Here is a 20,339-nt window from a genome sequence, read left to right on the forward strand (position 1 = left end):
TCCTCGTGAGCGGCGCATATATCCACTAGTGATAAGATCAATACGTCTGGTACATCTGATCTTTATGCTCTAAAATCGGTTCTCAAATCACAATATCGATACTTTCGATACTTCAGACATTGGAGCGGTAACGTCTGGTACGTCTTCGGCAGGAACATAACGTTGGTTGGTGGGAGCTACTTGTGGCAGAGCGTAAGGATGAGCCGCGCGTGGTGCTATTTGGGCTCCAAACGGCCAAGACGCGGTCTGGGATGTTTGTGGAAAACAGGGTTAGGAGTTGTGGTAACACAAGAAACACCTCAGGTTGAACCACAATGCGGGGTAAAGATGCGCTAAACAATGTTCCTGTTAGAGCTGTTCATATTAATGAATATGGTGATGAAAAAGGTAATGCAATAACAACAAACAGCTGCCTGAGTTCATCTTGGAGTAATAATATGCTGTGTATCACTGAGATCATCTCACATTGGGGGGGAGCATGGATTTTTATTCAGATAATATATACACCAGAAACGATGGGCAAAAAATAACATTTTTATCTCATTTGTTTCCTCCCTTGTAAAAAGGTGAATGAGGTTTGAATAGTAAGTTAAAAGCTCAAGTTAACATTGTATTACTCTTTCAACGTGTACTTCTTTGATTTAGCGACACTAAATACCATTGTTGTTTTTGCGGTGAACATTCACTTTTCCCTGTGATTGTCTTGAAATGTCTTCAATGCCTTCAAGCAAATTAAGGTTTTTTTTTTTGTTTGTTTGTTTTTCCTTGATGTTTTAGCAAACAGAATTTGTTTGCGGGTTTGACAAGAACACATCCTTCTCCGCAGGTGTCCTTCTTTTTGTTCATCGTTTTCGTGGTTTACACGATGCTGCCGTTCTCCATGCGGGAGGCCGTCATCGCCAGCGTTGTCACGTCTGCCTCGCACACGGCCGTGTTGAGCGTCTGCCTCGCTACGACGGCTGATCACATGGAACCTGTGGTATGGCAGGTAAGGCTTACAGTCGTGGAGGCGTGACAAAATTAACTAATTGGCAGCAGTCATTCTATCCCATTTAATATTCAACTTTTGCTTACGTAGGCACTGGCTGGAAATATTGTTTTTGTCCCTTTTTTGATAAGGCCACACAGTGTATGTCACATGACTTCATGTACTTTTCTTTTTCCAGATGCAACTTGAAATATGTCATTTAATTTATCTATGTTTAAATTTGCACGCACGCTTTACACTTTAGTTGTAGCAAACAACCAGTGGCGACCTTGAAACTAAAACCGATTTTGATAACAGATGCGTGTTCTAAAGAAACATTCAGAGTGTCATGAAATTTGTATGATTGGATTTTATTTCAACGTCCACCCTGATTTAGTTTCATTTATGTGTTGCAATTCTCATACTATTCGACTATTGTTGAATAGCAATACTTCCAGTCTGGAGTTGCAGTGATTCGTGGTACATTTTCATTTTGCAGGCCCATTGAATTGATACTAAGACGACTGAGATCATCTTAATCTGTAACATCAAATGTTTTCTCATTGGACTTTGTTTGTTTATTTCAGATATACAGTATCTTTTACTTTTTTTAATTGAAGAAAGGAAAACCTCACAATAGGTCCATATTGAAGTCCATTTAGCAAATAGAAAAATACAATTCAGCGTTGTCGTGCGTTGTATGTGTTCATTGGTGATGCAGTCAAATCCTTGATGGGTACAATATGACGAGTGCCAATAAATGCACAGCGCGTGGGCCCATTTTACAACCATGAATGGAAAACCTTCAAAGTTAAGAAAGTTACGGACTAGCATAGCAACATGTTAAATTCAAACTGGATAACAGGAGTGCCTGTGTTAGTTCTGTGCACATGCACAAATCCTCCTCGATGATTTTGCTGGCAAGATAACAGCGCAACAGTTTTGGCAGCCATCTTTAGGCCTGCGGTCGCCGATCCTTTCATCCCCGTAACATCCTCAATCGTCCCGATTACAATCGCTGCTTATCATGTCTTATAATGCGGGATTTATTTTAATCTGGAAAAGTAGCTCAGTGTATTTTCTAAAAATCTTTCTGCTTGTTTCGTAGTTTTGCTCTCGCGCCACAATTGAACTTTGAAACTGCTAAGTTTAGCATTTTGATACAATTCTGAAGATCGAAACAAGACATACGCTATCTTTTATAGCTACAGGCACCGTATATACGATGGTGTTAGTTTGTTATGTAACTGTCTCGATCTCTAACGAACTGACGATCATTTGAACCGAGAAGAGGGAGAAGGCTAAAGTAGATCTTGGACGAGAATACCAAACACATTCATTGGTTTTAGGTTTCTACGGCTGTGTAATACATATAGAAATGAAAAGTCTAACCAATGGATATTTTTAAATTCGATATAAATATAGCTAGACGTGGCGAAATGGAAATCTCAGATGTGTGTACCTTATTAAAAACAAACGCATCACCGCATTTAACAGGTCGTTAAATGTTTATGATTTTTAAGAGGACAGCGACAATATTGATGTTTGACACTGATAATGTTTTATAAGGGTCCAACAATACATAGATGCATAACATCGCATAATCATTATTTAGTCTCACTATTGCATATAATGTGTGGAATTTCTTTGTCGTGTCCAAAAATGCCTGACAAGATGATTGGAAATTCAAGGTTGGACTGCTCTTAAATTCATTTCGCACTTTAGTTTAAAGGACAGTATGGTACGTGTCAGGTTAATAATCAGAAGATGCCCCAAAAGCTTTGTGTCTTGCTCACATTTGGAAGGAATAAAGGTAGCAAAGCAAGCAGACGTTGTCAAGGTGTTTGGGCTTTTGTTCTCGCGTCGACAGAAACCTCAACATAAATTAGACCCGACGAGTCTCGCAACACAAAGGTGTCGAAGAGAGACTATGGCGCTCTTTGTTGCTCAGACACTGCTGACCTATTTGAAAAGTGAAGGTTTCTTCTAAATCAACATTTCTTTGTGTTGTGGATAAACCCGCTCAAGACAGTAAGGGGACAAGCTCGTCGTGAGCTCATTCATAATGTCACAAAGAAAATATTCATGGGACCGCTTGTCTATGGTTACGACCTCATCGCGATGGAGACGCAGTTGCTATGGCTTGATGAATTTATTTAGTTACTTTTATTTGTCTTGAACTTGAATGTGTCCGTTTCTGCTGCTTTTATGAATCAGAGTTCCCAGGAAGCATTCTTGGAACTTTGAATCAACTTGAAACTTTGTGTTGCTAACACACAAGCTACGAACAAATGCTGACATTTGCTTATGTCCTGAATTTTCAGATTTTGGCCAATATCATCATTTTCATGTGTGGCAACATGGCGGGGGCGTACCACAAACACCTGATGGAGTTGGCACTCAAGCAGACTTATCAGGACACCTGCAACTGCATCAAATCTCCCATTAAACTGGAATTTGAAAAGAGACAGCAGGTAACGGCGTCAATAAGTCAAAAGGTAAACGGCCGCTGAGGCGACAAAAAAAAAACTAGGGTCCACACATGAGGAGTCGACATCCCGTACGTCTTGCCAGATCCTGTGTTTTACAGCAGGGCGCCCAGTCTAGTCTAGTCCAGTCCAGTCTCAGTTTCACACCGCCGCTGCTCACAATTATTTGTTTGCTACACCTGTTGTCTTTAGTCAGCTTGCTTCCCTTTATTGTTAATATGGAAAATGCTTGTCTTCGTGATATTTCAGGGAGTAGAGGCGGCCCCTTTCGTACCACGTGTATGCATTTCCCAAAATAGTGTGAGAATTTTCTTGCTGGATATTTGCCCATGCAAATGCGGCCGCCATCTTCTACTGCGCACAGTGTGGCGTGCAAAGAGGTTAAGGTGTGAGAGAGCAAGGTGTTGATTAAAGTTTGGACTGCTGCTGTGTGGAGCCGTAAATGTTTGGTGTTTCATTTTTTTTTTTTTTTTTTTTTTCTTTGGGGCGCTGCTGGGGTCTTGAGTAATTTACAAATATAGAAAGTATTATGAGTGCTGAGTGCACTCATAATGGATGCTGTTTGCTTTGTGCTTTCATCCAAAGTACCAAACAGTGAGCGTGTACGTTGTACATTCGGAATCAGCAGTCCATGTGAGTCAACATCATTTCAAAAGTTCTGTTTGCTGCGCAGCCACCACGGGCCTCTCCTTTATGCCGCAGTTTTTAGCGACTGTAACAATGGCACAATGCAACGTTGGCCTAATCATTTTTTTATTTATTTATTTTTTTTTCCTGCAGCTAACAATGAAATGATGACCTTTGCCGTCATTTCTTTCATGAATCACTTCGTTGATCCGGATGTCAAGCTGAAACACAATATTGTATGACTATTAAATCAGCGCTGCTGTAAGGTGAAAAAAAGACTCTACCCAAATATCACATAAATGAACTTTAACTCGGAGAGCGCAGAAATTGCTCATTTCCCGTCGATATTAATATTTGGTCTGAAAATGTCATCTTGCTTTTATTATGCTATTATTAATTGATGTCGTGAAATTGCTAACAAACCTTGGGCAATAGGTGAGAAAAGTGTAAATAAGTCAAAATGTCAATTATATTGATCCAAATATTTTACCCGGTAAGGATCAGAGTTTGACTTTTGGAATCTTTTTCTTTTGTGCCGTCGTCAGGAGCGTCTGCTGCTGTCGCTGCTGCCGGCGCACATCGCCCGAGTGATGAAAGCAGAAATCATCCAGAGACTCAAAGGGCCAAATTTGGGTCAGATCGAGAACACCAACAATTTTCACAACCTCTATGTTCAGAGACACACTAATGTCAGGCATGTATTCGTTTCATGAGTATAATATTACGCAAACATTTTGCTTTCATGCACATTTGAAATGGACATTTCTAATCTTATATGATATTATATTTCTATCGTGTAGCATACTGTATGCTGATATCGTTGGATTCACACGCCTTGCCAGTGACTGCTCACCTGGCGAGCTGGTGCACATGCTAAATGAATTGTTTGGCAAATTTGACCAAATTGCCAAGGTAAACAATTCATCATTTAACTATCATTGTCACTGAATAACGTAGCCTGATAAAATTTCATATGACTGGAGAATACATTTCTGTCCTTGGAATACAATTTGAAAACAATATGTGCCGGTATATAAAATACAAAATATACAAGGCGCAGTCCAGCAGTAATATTTCAATCAGACTACACGTTCTCACATCGTTATTTTGTTGTGCAAAAATATTAAGGTTTGCACAGAGAAGACTGCAAAGTGCAGTACGTTCCCGTAATGAGATGTGACTATCCAGCCATCCCTCCATTTACAGACATTCTAAAAAGCATAAATCCTTCTACTTGCTGTAATACTAGTTTATTACAGTTGTAGCTGGAGAAATGTTTCGCTCAGTGTGGGGATTTTCTCAACCTGTGCTCCATCTTTTCTCCACAGGAAAATGAATGTATGCGGATAAAAATCCTTGGAGATTGTTACTATTGCGTATCTGGCCTGCCAGAGTCTCTACCGAATCACGCCAAGAACTGCGTCAAAATGGGACTGGACATGTGTGAGGCCATCAAGTAAGCACAACTCCACATTCTATCTCAACAATGGCTAGAACTAGAATCCTTTCGCAAGGATTTAGAAGGAAACAGTGTTTATGAAATAATAATAATAATAATATATGTCCAAAGTGTGGGATCAGGCAATATTTTTTTCGACAGTATAAGGTGCAAAGACTTGAGATACTGGATCATTATTGAAGTCAGTCCCATGTATTAAAGCTCAAATTTAAAAAAAAAAATTCAAAAAGCACTCCCATGATTCATGAGCAGTTAATTCAAGTCGCTTTGTCAAACACTGAGAATTAATAACGGCTTAACACTCACTTCAATAAGTTCCCTTAATTAAAAATCCCTCCCACACTCTGGAGATAATCAGTCACAATTACGATTTTTACAGGGTAGCACAAAGTCATTATTCCCCCCCCCCAAATAGTCAAGAATTTAAACTAATTATACTTTGTTGTCGCTACATGACGTATTTGCTGTATTTAAAAAAAAAATTTTTTTTACAAGCTGGATAGTTTGGATGTTGATTTTGTTCCCTCCTCCACAGTTATAAGTGTGGTTTTGATGCATGACAGGAAAGTGCGTGATGCCACAGGGGTTGACATCAATATGCGTGTTGGCGTGCATTCAGGGAACGTTCTGTGCGGGGTCATCGGACTTCAGAAATGGCAGTATGATGTTTGGTCACATGATGTCACGCTGGCCAACCACATGGAAGCAGGAGGCGTGCCCGGGTGAGTGGACGCAGGAAGAATTTGTCATTGTTTCTGGTTATATAGTGGAACATCGAAGGGGAGAATTGCACGGCCAGTTTTGTCCCCAATAGTATAAATAATGGAAATTGAGCATAAAAAATGTCCATTTCAAATGATAATTGAGTTAAAACAATGAGCACTTCTCACCTGCTAAGACCTGATGTCAACCCTTATGAAACCCTTATGGTATATGTCCGTCGCCAACCGAGGTGTATCAAATTTGGTTTTGATTGAAGTGCAGTTCCTAAAAATGGCATTTTGCTGTTTTGTTTTGTTTTTTGCAGGAAAGCGTAACCAAATACGTACATTATTACTGTATTCCCAAATGATTGTCTGACTTGGTCATTGCAGGCGAGTCCACATCACATCAGTGACACTGGAGCACCTGAATGCAGCCTACAAAGTGGAAGACGGGGACGGGCAGGAGAGAGACCCTTACCTCAAGGAGCACGGAGTCATCACCTATTTGGTGATTAACCCAAAGGTAAGGAAGCGCCTCGAAATGTTGTCGGAACTGCAGAAAAGTGAGCGGACATCTTTCTTCGTCCAGGTGGAGCGTCGCAGCCCGCAGCATCACTACAGGCCCCGACACCCCCTGGACGGAGCCAAGATGAGAGCCTCGGTCCGGATGACCCGCTACCTGGAGTCTTGGGGGGCAGCCAAGCCTTTCGCCAACCTGCACCACAGGGACAGCATGACCAACGAGAACGGAAAGATCAACACGGCCGTGTGTAGCTTTCTCCACCTTCGCTACGTCTTTGCGGCCTTTTGAAGTGTCCGCCGACTCGTAACCTCTCGAATTCCTCTATCCGTCCAGGATGTGCCGACGGGGCAGTACCATTTCCAGAGGAGATCTGAAAGGCAAGCCGCTTGTTTCGCTGTTCCGGGATCGTTTACTCTGACACGATTATCCCGGTCCCTCGGCGGTGCAGTGCCAGACGACAAGATTTTTTTAATGACTCTTGACTTCTGCTGAAGGCTTTGATACGCATGACTAATCTTGTGCCAAATTAAAATATTCGCTCTTGTTACAGGACAAAATCTCAGAAAAAGCGGTTCGAGGAGGAACTGAATGAGAGGATGATCAGGACCTTTGATGGCATAAATTCCCAAAAGTAAGGATAATTGTGTGACTCTATTATTTATTTTGTCATACTCCTGATTTTATAACACTTGCAAATGTGTTATAAAATGATGTTATGTCCCAATTGCCTGGACTATGTGCTTCCAGGCAGTGGCTCAAATCTGAGGACATCCAAAGAATATCGTTATTCTTTCACAATAAATCCCTGGAAAAGGAGGTAAGCAGTTGTAGCGGTTAAACGAGAATGATACCACATACGATGATATTGGTTATCGAACTTTGTCCTTACTTCGTAACGCTAACTTTGGTTGTCAGAATGTATTTCTAATTGTCCCTTTGAGGCAAAAACACAAATTTTCAAGGTCGTTTTGTTCACACTCTCCTCCTTTTTTTTTTTTTTCTCCTTTCAGTACAGAACAACAATCTTGCCAGCCTTCAAATACTACATCACCTGCGCCTGTCTCATCTTTTCCTGCATTTTCATTGTGCAGATACTCGTCTTACCAAAGTACGTGCAAGATGAGTGAACAGCAGACTGGGAAAAAAAAAAATTGTGACGAATGATCCTAATTCTTTTCAGGACAGCAGTCTTGGGGATATCTTTTGGGATGGCTTTCTTTTTCCTTTCCTTGATTGTCTTCATCTGTTTCATCGGACACGTCATGGTGAGTGACATTATTCTGTGGAAATCATCTCTTTCAACCGGGCTCATTCTAGTCTCTGCCTCGTACGTTCTAAAATTGGACTCTTGTACTTCATTGTCTGCTTAAAACCACGTAAAGTATCTTCGTAGGACAAATGCCCTGTGGTACAATTTTTTTTTTGTGTGCGATTTTTGAAGGTACATTTTGACATAATAAATAAAAAGACTTTCAGTTGCTCGAGCTTCAGGGCCTGTGCATCACAAATTCAGCCTTGAAGAACATAATTGACAAAATATGATCCCTATTGTTGTAATTTGGAGTTAATCGTGGTGTCCGAGGCATCCTGGTGGCATAGTGCTTTCCACGTCTGCGCCACAATTCTGAGGTTTTTGGTTCAAAAAGCAGCATTTTTTTTCTGCGTCCTCCCGCATTCCAAAAACTTTTGGAAAATAGCACTCTATATTATTTGACTTTACAAGGACATATAATAATGGGATAATTAAATAGAATGTAAAGAATTAAACCGTTTGTGCATCAGTAATAATTTATTGCTGCTCCCTCTGGTGTTTGTGACATGGCCACCGGGTGGCAGTATAATACAGTCATGAAGACAAAGGAAGAAGAGTTTCACCCAACTACTTCAATCAATTCAATAAACTCCAAAAATATTAGTTGGTTTTCGCAGAGGGTAAAGAATATATGTGAGTATTATATTGTCTGTCTACATGTGTTGCTGCGCTTTTCAGCATCTTCCATTCCTACTTAGCATTTAGCGAGCAGACTGTAAAGCAAAGTATCTGAAGTTTTTGCTCGCAAGTCCGAGCATGCATGCACTTTTCCTCTTTTTGTCTTTTCACATGACCTAAAAAAAAAAAATGCAAAGTAAATAAAGAATACCACAAAGATCAAAAATGTATGTTTGCTAATGATATGCTGATGTCAATTCTTCGATTGGATTGCTCACCAGAACTTGAATGTGTCGTCTTGCGTGTTCCTGCAGCACTGCAGCAAAAGCGCGCCCACTTCGTGGACGTGGCTGCTCAGGTCGTCTGTGATTATCGCCAACAAGCCGTGGCCCCGAATCACACTCACCTTGACGACGACAGCTCTCATACTCACTATGGCGGTATTCAACATGGTAAGGTCTCACGTGCTGCGGCGAAATAATTAAGCTTGGGAACGAGCTTCGTTCCTTTTAACAAGCCTGCACATGACACAACCCAGATTAGCTGCAGTCTAAGTCATAGCTCACAGAGCGCAACGTCCAATTAGTTTTCGGCAACTGGTGACAAAGTGCTCGAGGTATGGATACATCGGTGATATTCTGAATATCCCCACAGCAATAAATCGATCAATTGCACTTTAAGTCAGGGTTCAAGTTTTGACCTGAAGGCACACAAATACAAACCATCACCTTCAATAAATTGTGACAGATGGCACATTGCATAATAAACGAGCAGCAAAAGACATTTAAAAAAGTGAAAGCAGTCATTCTGTTGAACCAAAGTGGTCTGATCTCATCAGGCAACGAGTATGGCTTCCTACTATAACAAATCACATAATCTCAAGTACATTTGGCAGTAGAAGAAGACGTCGTGCAAATTGTTATGGGGCCGTGTTTGTGCCTCCGTTTGTTTGTACTGTATGTGCGTACGTTCCCAACTGAGCTTGTGAGGATGTGTGGCGTTGCTCACGGAAGTTAACACTGGATTCCACATCAAATTCCAGATCCAGGATCAACAATGTAAAAAAAAAAAAAAAACCAACAAAAAAAAAAACAACGGAATCTAGACCACCTCAGCCCTGCGTGAGGGTTTTCAGCTCCACTCCTCCTGCTTCCTTGTTTTCCAGTTGAAGCAAATATTGACCATTCCGGAACGTTATTCTGAAATGCAGTTCTGCTTACTGCAGAAATATCGATTACTAGCTTCAAAATATTTGCAACAATTCTTTCTGAAAGTCTGTTCATCATTTTATCTTACGGTAGGCTTTTATTGATTTTAATGGCACTGCATTTGTGTATGCGTGTGTGTAAATAGACCAAAATAGGACAATTAAGATGGTGGCTGATCAAACCGAAACACGAGCCTGGATTTGCAATAGCGTGATAGAGCACACTGCGAACGAGCCCTTTTCCACAAATTGTTTCCGGAGATTGTCATCCTGTTTTGCGCCTGTCGCTCAGGGCCGCCGAACCAAATTAACTTGGCTTTGTTCGCTCGTCCAGCCACTTCCTAATTTTCTCTCCATCGTCCCAGTCGGCTGGGATCGCTCGCTCACCCTCGGTGACTCTGATCAGATGTTTAGAAAATGGACGGATGGCTCAAAAACCGTTCCGCGTTTCAATGTTTAGACTTTATGACACCGTTACTGTTTGTAGGAAGACTTTCAAGAATGTGATAATCATGTCTTCTGTTTGCTTTTTTGCTGCAGTTCTTTTTGGAGGACAACGCGTTGTCTCCGCTTGCCGTCTACAATTCGACCAATGAAACGCAGCTTTACGCAGACGGACAACCGGCAGGCCCAAACAACTTCTACCTTCCTGTAAGTGAAAGGTTAGATTAGATGCTCGTTATTTTGCTGGCACGTGTATCTTTATATGTTCCAATTCTGGTCTAGTATTTAATTTACAGCTGCATTCTGGGCCTGATCTCCTGCTCGGTGTTCCTGAGGATAAACTATGAGCTGAAAATGATAACCATGTTGACAGCCGTGGTGGTTTACAACGTCATCATTCTCCAAACACACGCTTCGCTCTTGGATGAATATAGCCGATTCCTGTACAAATCTGAAAGCCTGGACAGGTATGTGTGTGATGACGCATACATCTTTTGTTGAGTTTGAGTGAGAGTGCTGAAAAGGTGAACAAAAAGAACATTTGTGAGGGAAGGCAGATCTTTGCATGTGCAAGGTGATGCAAAAGTACGACGTGACGCTGACTTGAGTGTGGCGGCACTCGAAAGTCTCTTTCTAGCCTGTTATGTCGAAATTGCATGAAAAAAAAAAAAGGCAACCTTCATCTTCACGTATTGTCAGAAGCATCTAACCAGTTTTCTTCTCAATGTCAACATTTCCTCAAACGTTTCATTTCTTTCCTACACTAAGACCACGTATGCGAGTTTGCGACTTTATCTGCACAAAACCAGTGTCGGGCAAATTACTGAAAAAAAAAATATATATATATACTGTAGACTGTGTGTATATATATATATATATATATATATGTATATGTATATGTATTTCTGTGTGTCATCTCCGCGCCATCATTTTGATGGTACTTACATCTAGTTTGTCTTAAAAATAGCTCACATAGAGCGCATTACAGGCGGGTTTGAAATTTCCAAACAGGTTAAAATAAGCATCTCTCAAGTGGAAAATGACTCCGGAATGGCCATGCACATTTGAAAGAATCAGAACACACTCAGACTCTCCAGAGTTTGGTTACAGTATGTCACCGCATGCCCAAAACTTGACTTGTGTAGTTTTTTCCTGCTACGTGTGACGTTCACATCACAGGCTTGCATGGCGATATGTACAGTAGATGAAACACAAAACAATTGGCACCTCCAAAGGGGTAAAACCTAATGTCTAAGTCGTGTGTCGATGGGATCGGTGCTCTTAGTCAACCAATTAGGCAGAAATGAAAGTAATTGCTGCTAACCAACGAGCAACCGGTCAAACTTAACAGGCAAACAATATTCCCACAAAACGCAATCATCTCCAGCCTTCTTGCCAAACTTCCTCCACCCACTCTCTCCTTCTGTGCTAAGAACTCACGCGATAATGAACGAGGCATTTGTCTGCAGAACTGTCGTCTGCTCTTGATAAGGCCGAACGCTCGTTAATATACAAGATGGCCTTGCAAAAACAACTTCCATTAAATGATCAGTTGAATTGTAGATTTTAGATGTCTAATGACAGTGCATTTCCTTCCTACTAAATTGCGATTCAAGCACTCTTGATTCATAAACACGAAAAGCAAGTTTTTCCTCTGACACGCTCTGACAGTAATCAGAGCTTGCAGTGAATTACAAGGCCTCGATCTATGCGTCTTTTATTATGTGTCTTGGGGAAAAGTCCAGCTAGAGGAATGCAAATTGTAAACAAGCTCTTGTCAAAGCAGAACAGATGAGACAATTTGAATCGAGTAACAGCTTGGAATCAAACAGTCAGTTCGGCAATCGTGCGACAGACCGACGACGAGCCGCACGGCGAACGACGCGTGGCTGTCATCTACTTGACAGCGGCTCCTCTCCCCTGCCGCACTTACTTCCGTTGATCACCTTCCAATCTATATTTCATCTCATCTCGCGTTCTCAAAACACATTCTTGTCTTTTTCTCTGCGCTTCAAGGCCAGGAGTCCTCAAAGACCTGAAGACGATGGGCTCCATCTCACTCTTCATCTTCTTCATCACGCTACTTGTGCTTGCCCGGCAGGTAAGTAAGTCCGAGCTCAAGACAGTTTGAACGGTGCGACCGGAAGGCCAAATGAAGCCGCGTGCCGCTGATATGGAGCTGTCGCCGTTCACGTAACGACGGTGGATGATAAATGTTTTGGCGGGATACAGATGACCTTATTCCCAGCTCAGTGAAAATTCAGACATTTTAATGGGGAAAGGGAAAAAAAGGGTGCTCATGCTTGCTGTGTATCATCCTCCCCTCCTTCCATGTATTTCAAGTCATTATGATTCTATTGAATTGTGTGCATCCACTCTCCCCCACATGAGATCATCTTACAACTTTCAATTATCCATTTCGTCTTGGTTTATGCGTCCTCTTCATCGAGTCTCGTCTACTTGTGTAGAAATTGGAAGGAGTTCACCTAGTGTTGTATTACAATATAATATAATATTGTCATTATTGCCTTTCGCGTATTGACAAACAGGAAAACGTAATTAATTTTAGTGCTTCAATTCCAAAAGTGAAACTGGTTTATTATAGAGATTCCCTACACAGAGTGAAATAGTTCCAGATTGGATTTCTTATCATTATGATGATTATAGCTCACAGATCATAAACCGTCTTAAACTTACGTAAGACCCAATCTAAATGATTTATATATATATATATATATATATATATATATATATATATAGAAATGTTGGCCTTTGAAAAGTACAGCATGTCCCTTCGTTTGCAGTCAAATAGTTGGCCGGAGCGCCTTTTGCATGAACGACTGTCTGATATATGATCGATCAATAGGATGTGGCGCGGAAGCGAGCAGCAAGCGGTGACACTGCTGGAAGATCAGGTTGCTTTTAGCTCATCTGGAGTTTTTTTTTTTATCTTCCTCTTAGCAAAAAAAACCAAAGATCCGTTTTGGGGTTCAGGTCTGGTGAGTTTGCTGGTCAATCAAGCACAGTAATAGCAATGCCATTGACTTTAGTTGACTTTTTGGTAGTTTTGGCCGATGGGGCCGGTACCGAGCCCTGCTGGTGCATGAAGTCAACATGTCCATAAAGCTTGCCAGCAGAAGGAAGCATTACGTGCTGGAAGATTTCCTGGCAAACAGCTGCGATGAACTCAGAAAACACCTGCAGATGACGTGGCATCACCGATTATGTGCTAACTTTACACGTGAACCGTGTGGCTCGCCGCTCTTCCTCCAGAATGTGGCGCAAAATGTGCTTTAACCTGAAAATGGGACCACTGAGCAATGTTTATGTTTCAGGAGTGGTTTTGCACGAGGAACGTGACACTGAGCCAAAGTTCTAACCACGTCGATTTCACAGTGGCTCTTCGTGCACCAACTCCTGTCTCCGTCCACTCAATATACAGTCTTCACAAATTCTTGAATGGCTTTTGCTACACAATCCTCTCAAGGCTACGCTTATCTATGTTGCTTTTGCATCTATTTCCCGCTTTCTTTCCTTCCGCTCAACTAGCATCCAGGGGGGGGGGGGGGGGAACCCTGAAAATGCTTTTCAGTGGTTTATCTCCCCTTATTCAAGAAATGTTGTGGTTTCCCAAAAAGAAATTTCTCAATGCTGTTATAACGGGCGTTAATTATGTGTGGGTTTTCGCTGCTTGCGATCGGGGCCGGTCCCTATCTCCTTGAACGGCGGGGGTCCACTGTATTCTAACTTACTGAGTTGTTGCAGGTGAAAGTAATATTGTACCTGTAAATGTGATTCAACAAGATGAATGAGGGACATGCCTTGCATATGCAGTGCGACCTCTAAGGTCACAGGTCACAGCCTGCTTTGGGACACTGGTCAACCCCAGATTGGTTCTGAAAGAATTTATGGAGTTAATCCTTTGGGTTTTCAGTGAGCCTTTTTTTTTTTTTTTTTTAATTCTTTCAACTGTGAAATGTTCAACTTTAGAGATTCTGCTATATTTTATTGCTGTTTTTTTTTGTTTTTTTTTTTCTCAAATTGTGTCATTTTTCTCTGTTTCTTGATGGCAACAAACTGTACAATTGTACCTTCAGTCTCTTTACCTCTGTGTCCTCTTGTAACAGAATGAATATTACTGTAGGTTAGACTTTCTGTGGAAGAACAAGTTCAAGAAGGAGTGCGAGGAGATCGAAACTATGGAAAACCTCAACCGTGTCTTGCTGGAGAACGTCCTGCCTGCACATGTCGCGGAGCACTTCCTGGCACGGAATTGGAAGAATGAGGTTAGACCGATTTAGTATTGTTAATTTTTTTTCCTACAACTAAAGTTAGCAAAATGTTTTATGTTTCAGCCATCTGGGTGCCCTGCTAAATATCGCTGCCTCGCACAGGTCAATCTCGTTAGTATATTGGGTCACATTATGTCGTGAAAAACGTCCGATTTCCGGGACCACAATCTGGATTTTGTATGTTAGATGTGGGGTCTTTCCCATTTTATAAATCTGTGTATGCCGTTTCAGATTGAGAAAAATATTTATGTTGACCAGGATCAGAGGTTATATTAATCGGTACTTGTTGCTTCTCAACAACCTTCTTGATGAGATTTTTAAAAAGTATTGGGGCGATGCCTCTGTCATAGAAAGAACCAAGAAGCCAAGATCAAATCAGTATGTTGCTTTTCAATAATAATAATAATAATAATAATAATTATTATTATTATTTCTAAAGCACTTTTTTAAAAGAACATGTCAAAGTGCTCAAGATAAAAGTAGTAAAACCAGAAATCAACAATTCTCTATGTATTACCTTAGTCAGTCTGTCTGAAATGATGAAATATTAAATTTATACAGACACATTTTAACTGCGTAATCTCATCTTCAATCTCCTGCTGTGCGTGCTTCCCACTGCGCAAATGATAAACAATGTTTTACAGGATTTATGTGCATGTGCTTTTTATAGTAATGCCACTTCTGGTGTAATTATGCACATTAGTTTCAATCATTGGATCCATCCTTTTATTCAGAAGATTTCTGATGTGAAAATCTGCACATCACGTCTGAAGTCTTGGCTGCATCAGGTGCATGTTAAGATCTTTTGCAGCCACCTTTTAACTTTTGCTTTTTATCTGGCAGGATCTGTACCACCAGTCTTACGATCTGGTGTGCGTCATGTTTGCCTCCATTCCAGACTTTAAAGAGTTTTACACGGAATCTGATGTCAACAAGGAAGGATTAGAGTGTCTCCGGCTTCTCAATGAGATCATAGCTGATTTTGATGAGGTAAATGAATATCAAAAACCATCTGTGTATGTAGGTTTCGTCTGGTTTTATCTGATAGAGGGAGAATAGTAATAGTTTTTTTTTCATCCATCGATGTACGAAAAGAAAAATGTCTCTTTTGAAAATGCTACACGAACTGTACTTCTCTAGTACTGCTGGGATTCCGTTTCCATCCACGTACATGCATGTGTTGCTTTTCATATTACCAGTAGATGTGTTGTGTGTTCTGTGCATTGATGTGTCCAGCTATTGTCAAAGCCTAAATTCAGCGGTGTGGAAAAGATTAAAACTATTGGAAGCACTTACATGGCTGCGACAGGGCTCAATGCCTCGCCTGGACCAGAGTACCCATCACAGGTGACGATCGGCACACGCTTTAAGAAATCATTTTTGACCCACGATGATATCCTAATTGTCTTTGTTATTCAAAACTCTTCCCAGGAACATGACAGACAGTACTTGCACATCGGGACCATGGTGGAGTTTGCATTTGCTTTAGTGGGGAAGCTGGATCTTATCAACAGACACTCATTCAATGACTTCAAACTCCGAGTTGGTGCGTTCCAGAAAATGTGCATACTGCTTACAGTGAACAGTTTGTTAACACGGAATGTTTTTCCCTGCACTTTTGATTTACCGTCCTTTTCGAGAGAGAGAGAGAAAGCATTCTTATAATGCGAAAGATTCCGTTCAGAAGTGCATGCTGTTGTTGTTTGTTAAAATAAGGGGCTTGACTGAGTCCATGTTTGTACACTATCCCGGAACAACCCCAAAAAACAAAAAACATTAAAAATGTCATGACAGCGTGTGCATTATGGTGGCAACCTGACAACAGAAGAGGAAAGCAGGCAGGGAGGTCCCAGCTCCCTGCATGCGGACAGAGCAAGAGTTCAATACCTGCAACCTGTCTAAAGATCCCAGCATGTGAGGCTCCATTTACTCAGCAGTGTGCGTGTGTGTGACAGTGCATCCCTGCTGTTTCCAGACTTACAGAGACGGTGGTGGAGGTCCCCCACCTACTGCTGCAACAGGATAAACGAATGTCATTGTGTGCCACTGATCAATTTGCACTCTAAAAATGAACTCGGACCGACGTGCGCGCCGCATGCTGTACACTGCTGCGGAAAATGTTTCGGTTCAGACCGGTACAGTGTTGTGGGTAAACAACATGGCTATGTTTAGCCTCCGCTGAAGCTCTGTCCACGCGACAATTATTTTTTGTTGACTTGAAGCTTTAGCTCGCCAAAGATCCCTTTCCACATGAAATCACTTAAAACAAGTCAAAAACGTTCGTGTTCTACGAGGACCGAGTGCACATGTCAAACATGTAATGAGACTTTTTTGCGCCCAAACCGGATGCTCCGTTGTAAAATATATAACAGAGAATAAACTCAACAGTTTTAATCATCATTAACTGTATACTATTTGTCCTTCTCATCTAAAAATATATACTGACATTCTATTAGAATATGTCATTTTCATCACTTAAGTTTTTGTATTATTCGTGACTCAGCTGAGCGTTAGGGCGGCGCCCTTGCGCCCTCTATTGACCGGCCACCACTGATAGCACTGTAGTGCAAACTAATAACAGACGAAGAAAAAAACAAACGACGCAACCAACATACGTATTGAGTTTTAATAGACGCAAGGAAGTTAACAAAAAAACATAACCGCATCACCAAAACGCAGTATGCCACTGACTTTTGGTATTGAATTTATGCTCGTTCAAGTCCTTTCGACTTTAAAAACAGAACAAAACGTGTCGCTTTTGACAAAGCCCAATTCATGACAATTGTTTGAATATATACAATGATTTTGTGTTCAATCGCAGGTATCAACCATGGGCCAGTGATTGCTGGAGTCATAGGAGCACAAAAGCCGCAGTATGATATCTGGGGCAACACAGTGAACGTCGCCAGCCGCATGGACAGCACGGGGATTCTGGGCAAAATACAGGCAAGCAAGGGAGATGTTCTCGTCATACAAAAGAACAACATGGATGGCAATCAACTATTACTTCGATGGCCTTTAACAAGAGTACGACGCCACCACAAATAATGACAAATGACAATAAACACCGAGTTAATGCAGTTCTACTTCCAGAACCAACTTTCAAATGACCTCTTTCAAATCCCATTTTCTTATTATTCATCGTTTGGCCGCTCCAAAAAGTTTGCGACTCACCATGTGCTAGCATGTGTGTTACCTTTTTAGACCCCAGAAGGACATGTACAGGGAAAGGTATTTTAACACTAAATGTTGTGACTTTTTTTTATCATAGCCTACTGTATAAGGTCAGCGATAATGCTCCATCTTGGTAAAAGCGAGGGAAGAAAACTAAATGTATTGAAAAGGGAAAAAAACATCATTAAGTCTTATCTGTGCGGCTCTCAAGGACAAATCAAATTGAGTGCTTCTCTCCTACTGTATTCGCTCAACTCTTTGCTTCTTCCCGAGCACCACCATTTCATTTGTCACTGTTGACATTTTAAATGACAGAACAGATGCGTCAAAGATAAAACTATTATTCCTGCTAGACAATCTATTTATGGCAGCAGCCATGTGATGTTCGCCGCTATTTTTATTTGCGCCGTGCCTAAACACTGATAAACTGAGATGTTTTTTTTTTTGTCAGTCCTCCTTTACAGCCTGCACATTCCTCAAAAACTTGAATGCTGCTCAATGTAACGGCAGAACCTTTGCGCATCAAGAATATACGGTATATATTTGCAACGATACAACAATATTCAGGAGGGTTCAGTCATATTTCATACGCTGTGTAAATGTAATTCACAAACTCACGTTTCTCAGCCATCCAGGTCATGGTTTATTCAGAAAGTCTCTTTTTATAGGAAAAGCCAGATGTGAGCATAAAGTTGTGCACAACTAAAAGTTCTTAACTAGCCAACATATTGTTATGCTAGCATTTACATACAGTATTATTCTGGGTTTTTTTCCCCCTGAGTGAAATTTCTACATTTTTAGGCTGAATTAGTTTGGTTCACCCTTGCAATCTACAGCTACAATAATAATTATACTTCAAATTGAATGATCTGTTTCAGTCCAAACTGACCACTGTTAACATTGTAAAGTCATTTTTTTGATTCAGCTCTTTTATTGGTTCTCAATGTTGAAGTGAATATAAAGCAGTGAACCACTTGTTCTGTAAAGGTGCGCAGGTGAAAACTTGAGACTTGCGTCCCACCAGGATACGACGCATTTGTGCATCTTGTGTCCGACGACCTGTAACACATCTTTTGAATTTTATAACAGATCTCACTACTTGGCGAAATCATATCTCAAGACTTAAATTCACAAAATTTTAGCCAAAAGCTTGATTAACACATTTATTTACACCGCAGTAAGTAAAGATAAAACTCCACTTAATGCCGTCATCCACTCATCTAATGAAAGGCTTGCGATAATCCAGAAAAGCTCTGGTGAGATTCCTTGTCATTGGCTCTAGTTGAAGAAAACATTAAAATAAAGAGCAAGTCTCATTTATTAGCACTCGTGAGATGGTGAGGAGAATCCCAAATTTGAGTTGATTGTCCAATTTGTTTTTTCTACAGGTGACAGAGGAGACAAGCCGCATCCTTTTGACGCTGGGCTACATGTGCTCCTGTCGAGGCATCATCAACGTCAAGGGCAAAGGAGAGCTCAAGACTTACTTTGTTCACACAGAAATGACCCGCTCACTGTCTCAAGGGAACATGATGTCGTGAGATTTGAGTTAAATTATTATTTTGGCTGCAGAGCCAACACTGGTATCAGGTTGGAGACTTTTTAGTGGCGGTGAAAAAAATTGCGGTTTGGAGGGGGGGGGGAAAAAAAAAAAAAAAAAAAAAAAAACGACCAAAAAAAAGTTCTTGTTGCCTTGCCACAGCTGTAGTTTTCATTTGTCACTTTGATGTAAAGTGTAGCATGTACCGTACAGCAAGTAGGAAATAAAACCATGAAATCTATCATAATTTGATTGTTGGATTAGGAAAGCCAAAGGGGCATGAATCGGGCCAGCCAAGCCGTTCTGCGTCAAAAACAATCCCAAAAGTACTCCGACTCAATTCTGGCAGGCTTCAACGAGCTTATTGCTGCAGTAGTTGATCAATCAAAAAAAAAAAAAAAAAAACGGACTGTATTCCATTGGCTTTACACATGACAATTTGGATTAGAGCTGATGTGCAATGCGAGGGTATGTGGAGACCAGCGAGAAAGCCTTTTGTTCTGCATGGAAAATAACTTCAGCTCAGCGTGACCGATGACAATGACAAGATTTGACTTGCGTTTTAATTGAATGATACAGGCCACGATGGTCGTTTATGAAAATCAAGGCTCCAAAACATTACAGAGGAGTAATGCATGACTCCAGATTCAGACACACGCACACACATATGTGACTATAGCGACACCTACCTATTTAGAATCACGTAGCGTTGAATGTCTGAATGAATGAATTTTGTAAAATATCCATGTCGGGCCATCTTTTCGCACTTGAATCATCTTGTCAAATTTGGCTATTTGCACAACACGCGAGGATAGAAGAGCAGCTTAACGTCACGCATTAAAAAAGAAACATGGGTAGAGATGATTGATGTGTGTGGTATCTGCTTGTATCCGTGTACAGGGTAGCTATAGATAAGTGGTGTGCCATGGTGCTTTTTAAGAAAAGAATATATTACTAAAAAAAAAAAAAAAGTGTTTTAATGA

At 40.9% G+C, this 20,339-nt stretch overlaps 1 protein-coding gene across 5 annotated transcripts in view; it reads left to right on the forward strand.

Annotated features, from left to right (window-relative positions):
• Positions 1–20,220, forward strand: part of adcy2a (adenylate cyclase 2a) — a 31,482-nt gene extending 11,262 nt beyond the window's left edge. For 2 of the 5 annotated variants that reach the window (XM_061775925.1, XM_061775924.1), the window contains 22 exons: positions 827–988; positions 3,292–3,441; positions 4,629–4,777; positions 4,884–4,995; positions 5,412–5,539; positions 6,106–6,264; positions 6,637–6,769; positions 6,836–7,012; positions 7,103–7,146; positions 7,320–7,400; positions 7,517–7,586; positions 7,780–7,877; positions 7,950–8,034; positions 9,014–9,151; positions 10,447–10,557; positions 10,633–10,817; positions 12,367–12,451; positions 14,478–14,636; positions 15,486–15,632; positions 15,879–16,188; positions 17,464–17,588; positions 19,205–20,220. In XM_061775925.1, coding sequence (XP_061631909.1) covers positions 827–988; positions 3,292–3,441; positions 4,629–4,777; positions 4,884–4,995; positions 5,412–5,539; positions 6,106–6,264; positions 6,637–6,769; positions 6,836–7,012; positions 7,103–7,146; positions 7,320–7,400; positions 7,517–7,586; positions 7,780–7,877; positions 7,950–8,034; positions 9,014–9,151; positions 10,447–10,557; positions 10,633–10,817; positions 12,367–12,451; positions 14,478–14,636; positions 15,486–15,632; positions 15,879–16,188; positions 17,464–17,588; positions 19,205–19,357 — 2,961 coding nt within the window. In that variant the 3' untranslated portion in view covers positions 19,358–20,220. Of the gene's footprint in view, positions 1–826; positions 989–3,291; positions 3,442–4,628; positions 4,778–4,883; positions 4,996–5,411; positions 5,540–6,105; positions 6,265–6,636; positions 6,770–6,835; positions 7,013–7,102; positions 7,147–7,319; positions 7,401–7,516; positions 7,587–7,779; positions 7,878–7,949; positions 8,035–9,013; positions 9,152–10,446; positions 10,569–10,632; positions 10,818–12,366; positions 12,452–14,477; positions 14,637–15,485; positions 15,633–15,878; positions 16,189–17,463; positions 17,589–19,204 lie in introns of those variants that run through there. The other 3 variants (XM_061775926.1, XM_061775923.1, XM_061775927.1) reach the window with 3 other exon arrangements.
• Positions 20,221–20,339: the final 119 nt, after the last annotated feature.

The sequence above is a fragment of the Phyllopteryx taeniolatus genome, chromosome 6, assembly GCF_024500385.1.
Source record: "Phyllopteryx taeniolatus isolate TA_2022b chromosome 6, UOR_Ptae_1.2, whole genome shotgun sequence".
NCBI classification, from domain to species: Eukaryota; Metazoa; Chordata; class Actinopteri; order Syngnathiformes; family Syngnathidae; genus Phyllopteryx; species Phyllopteryx taeniolatus.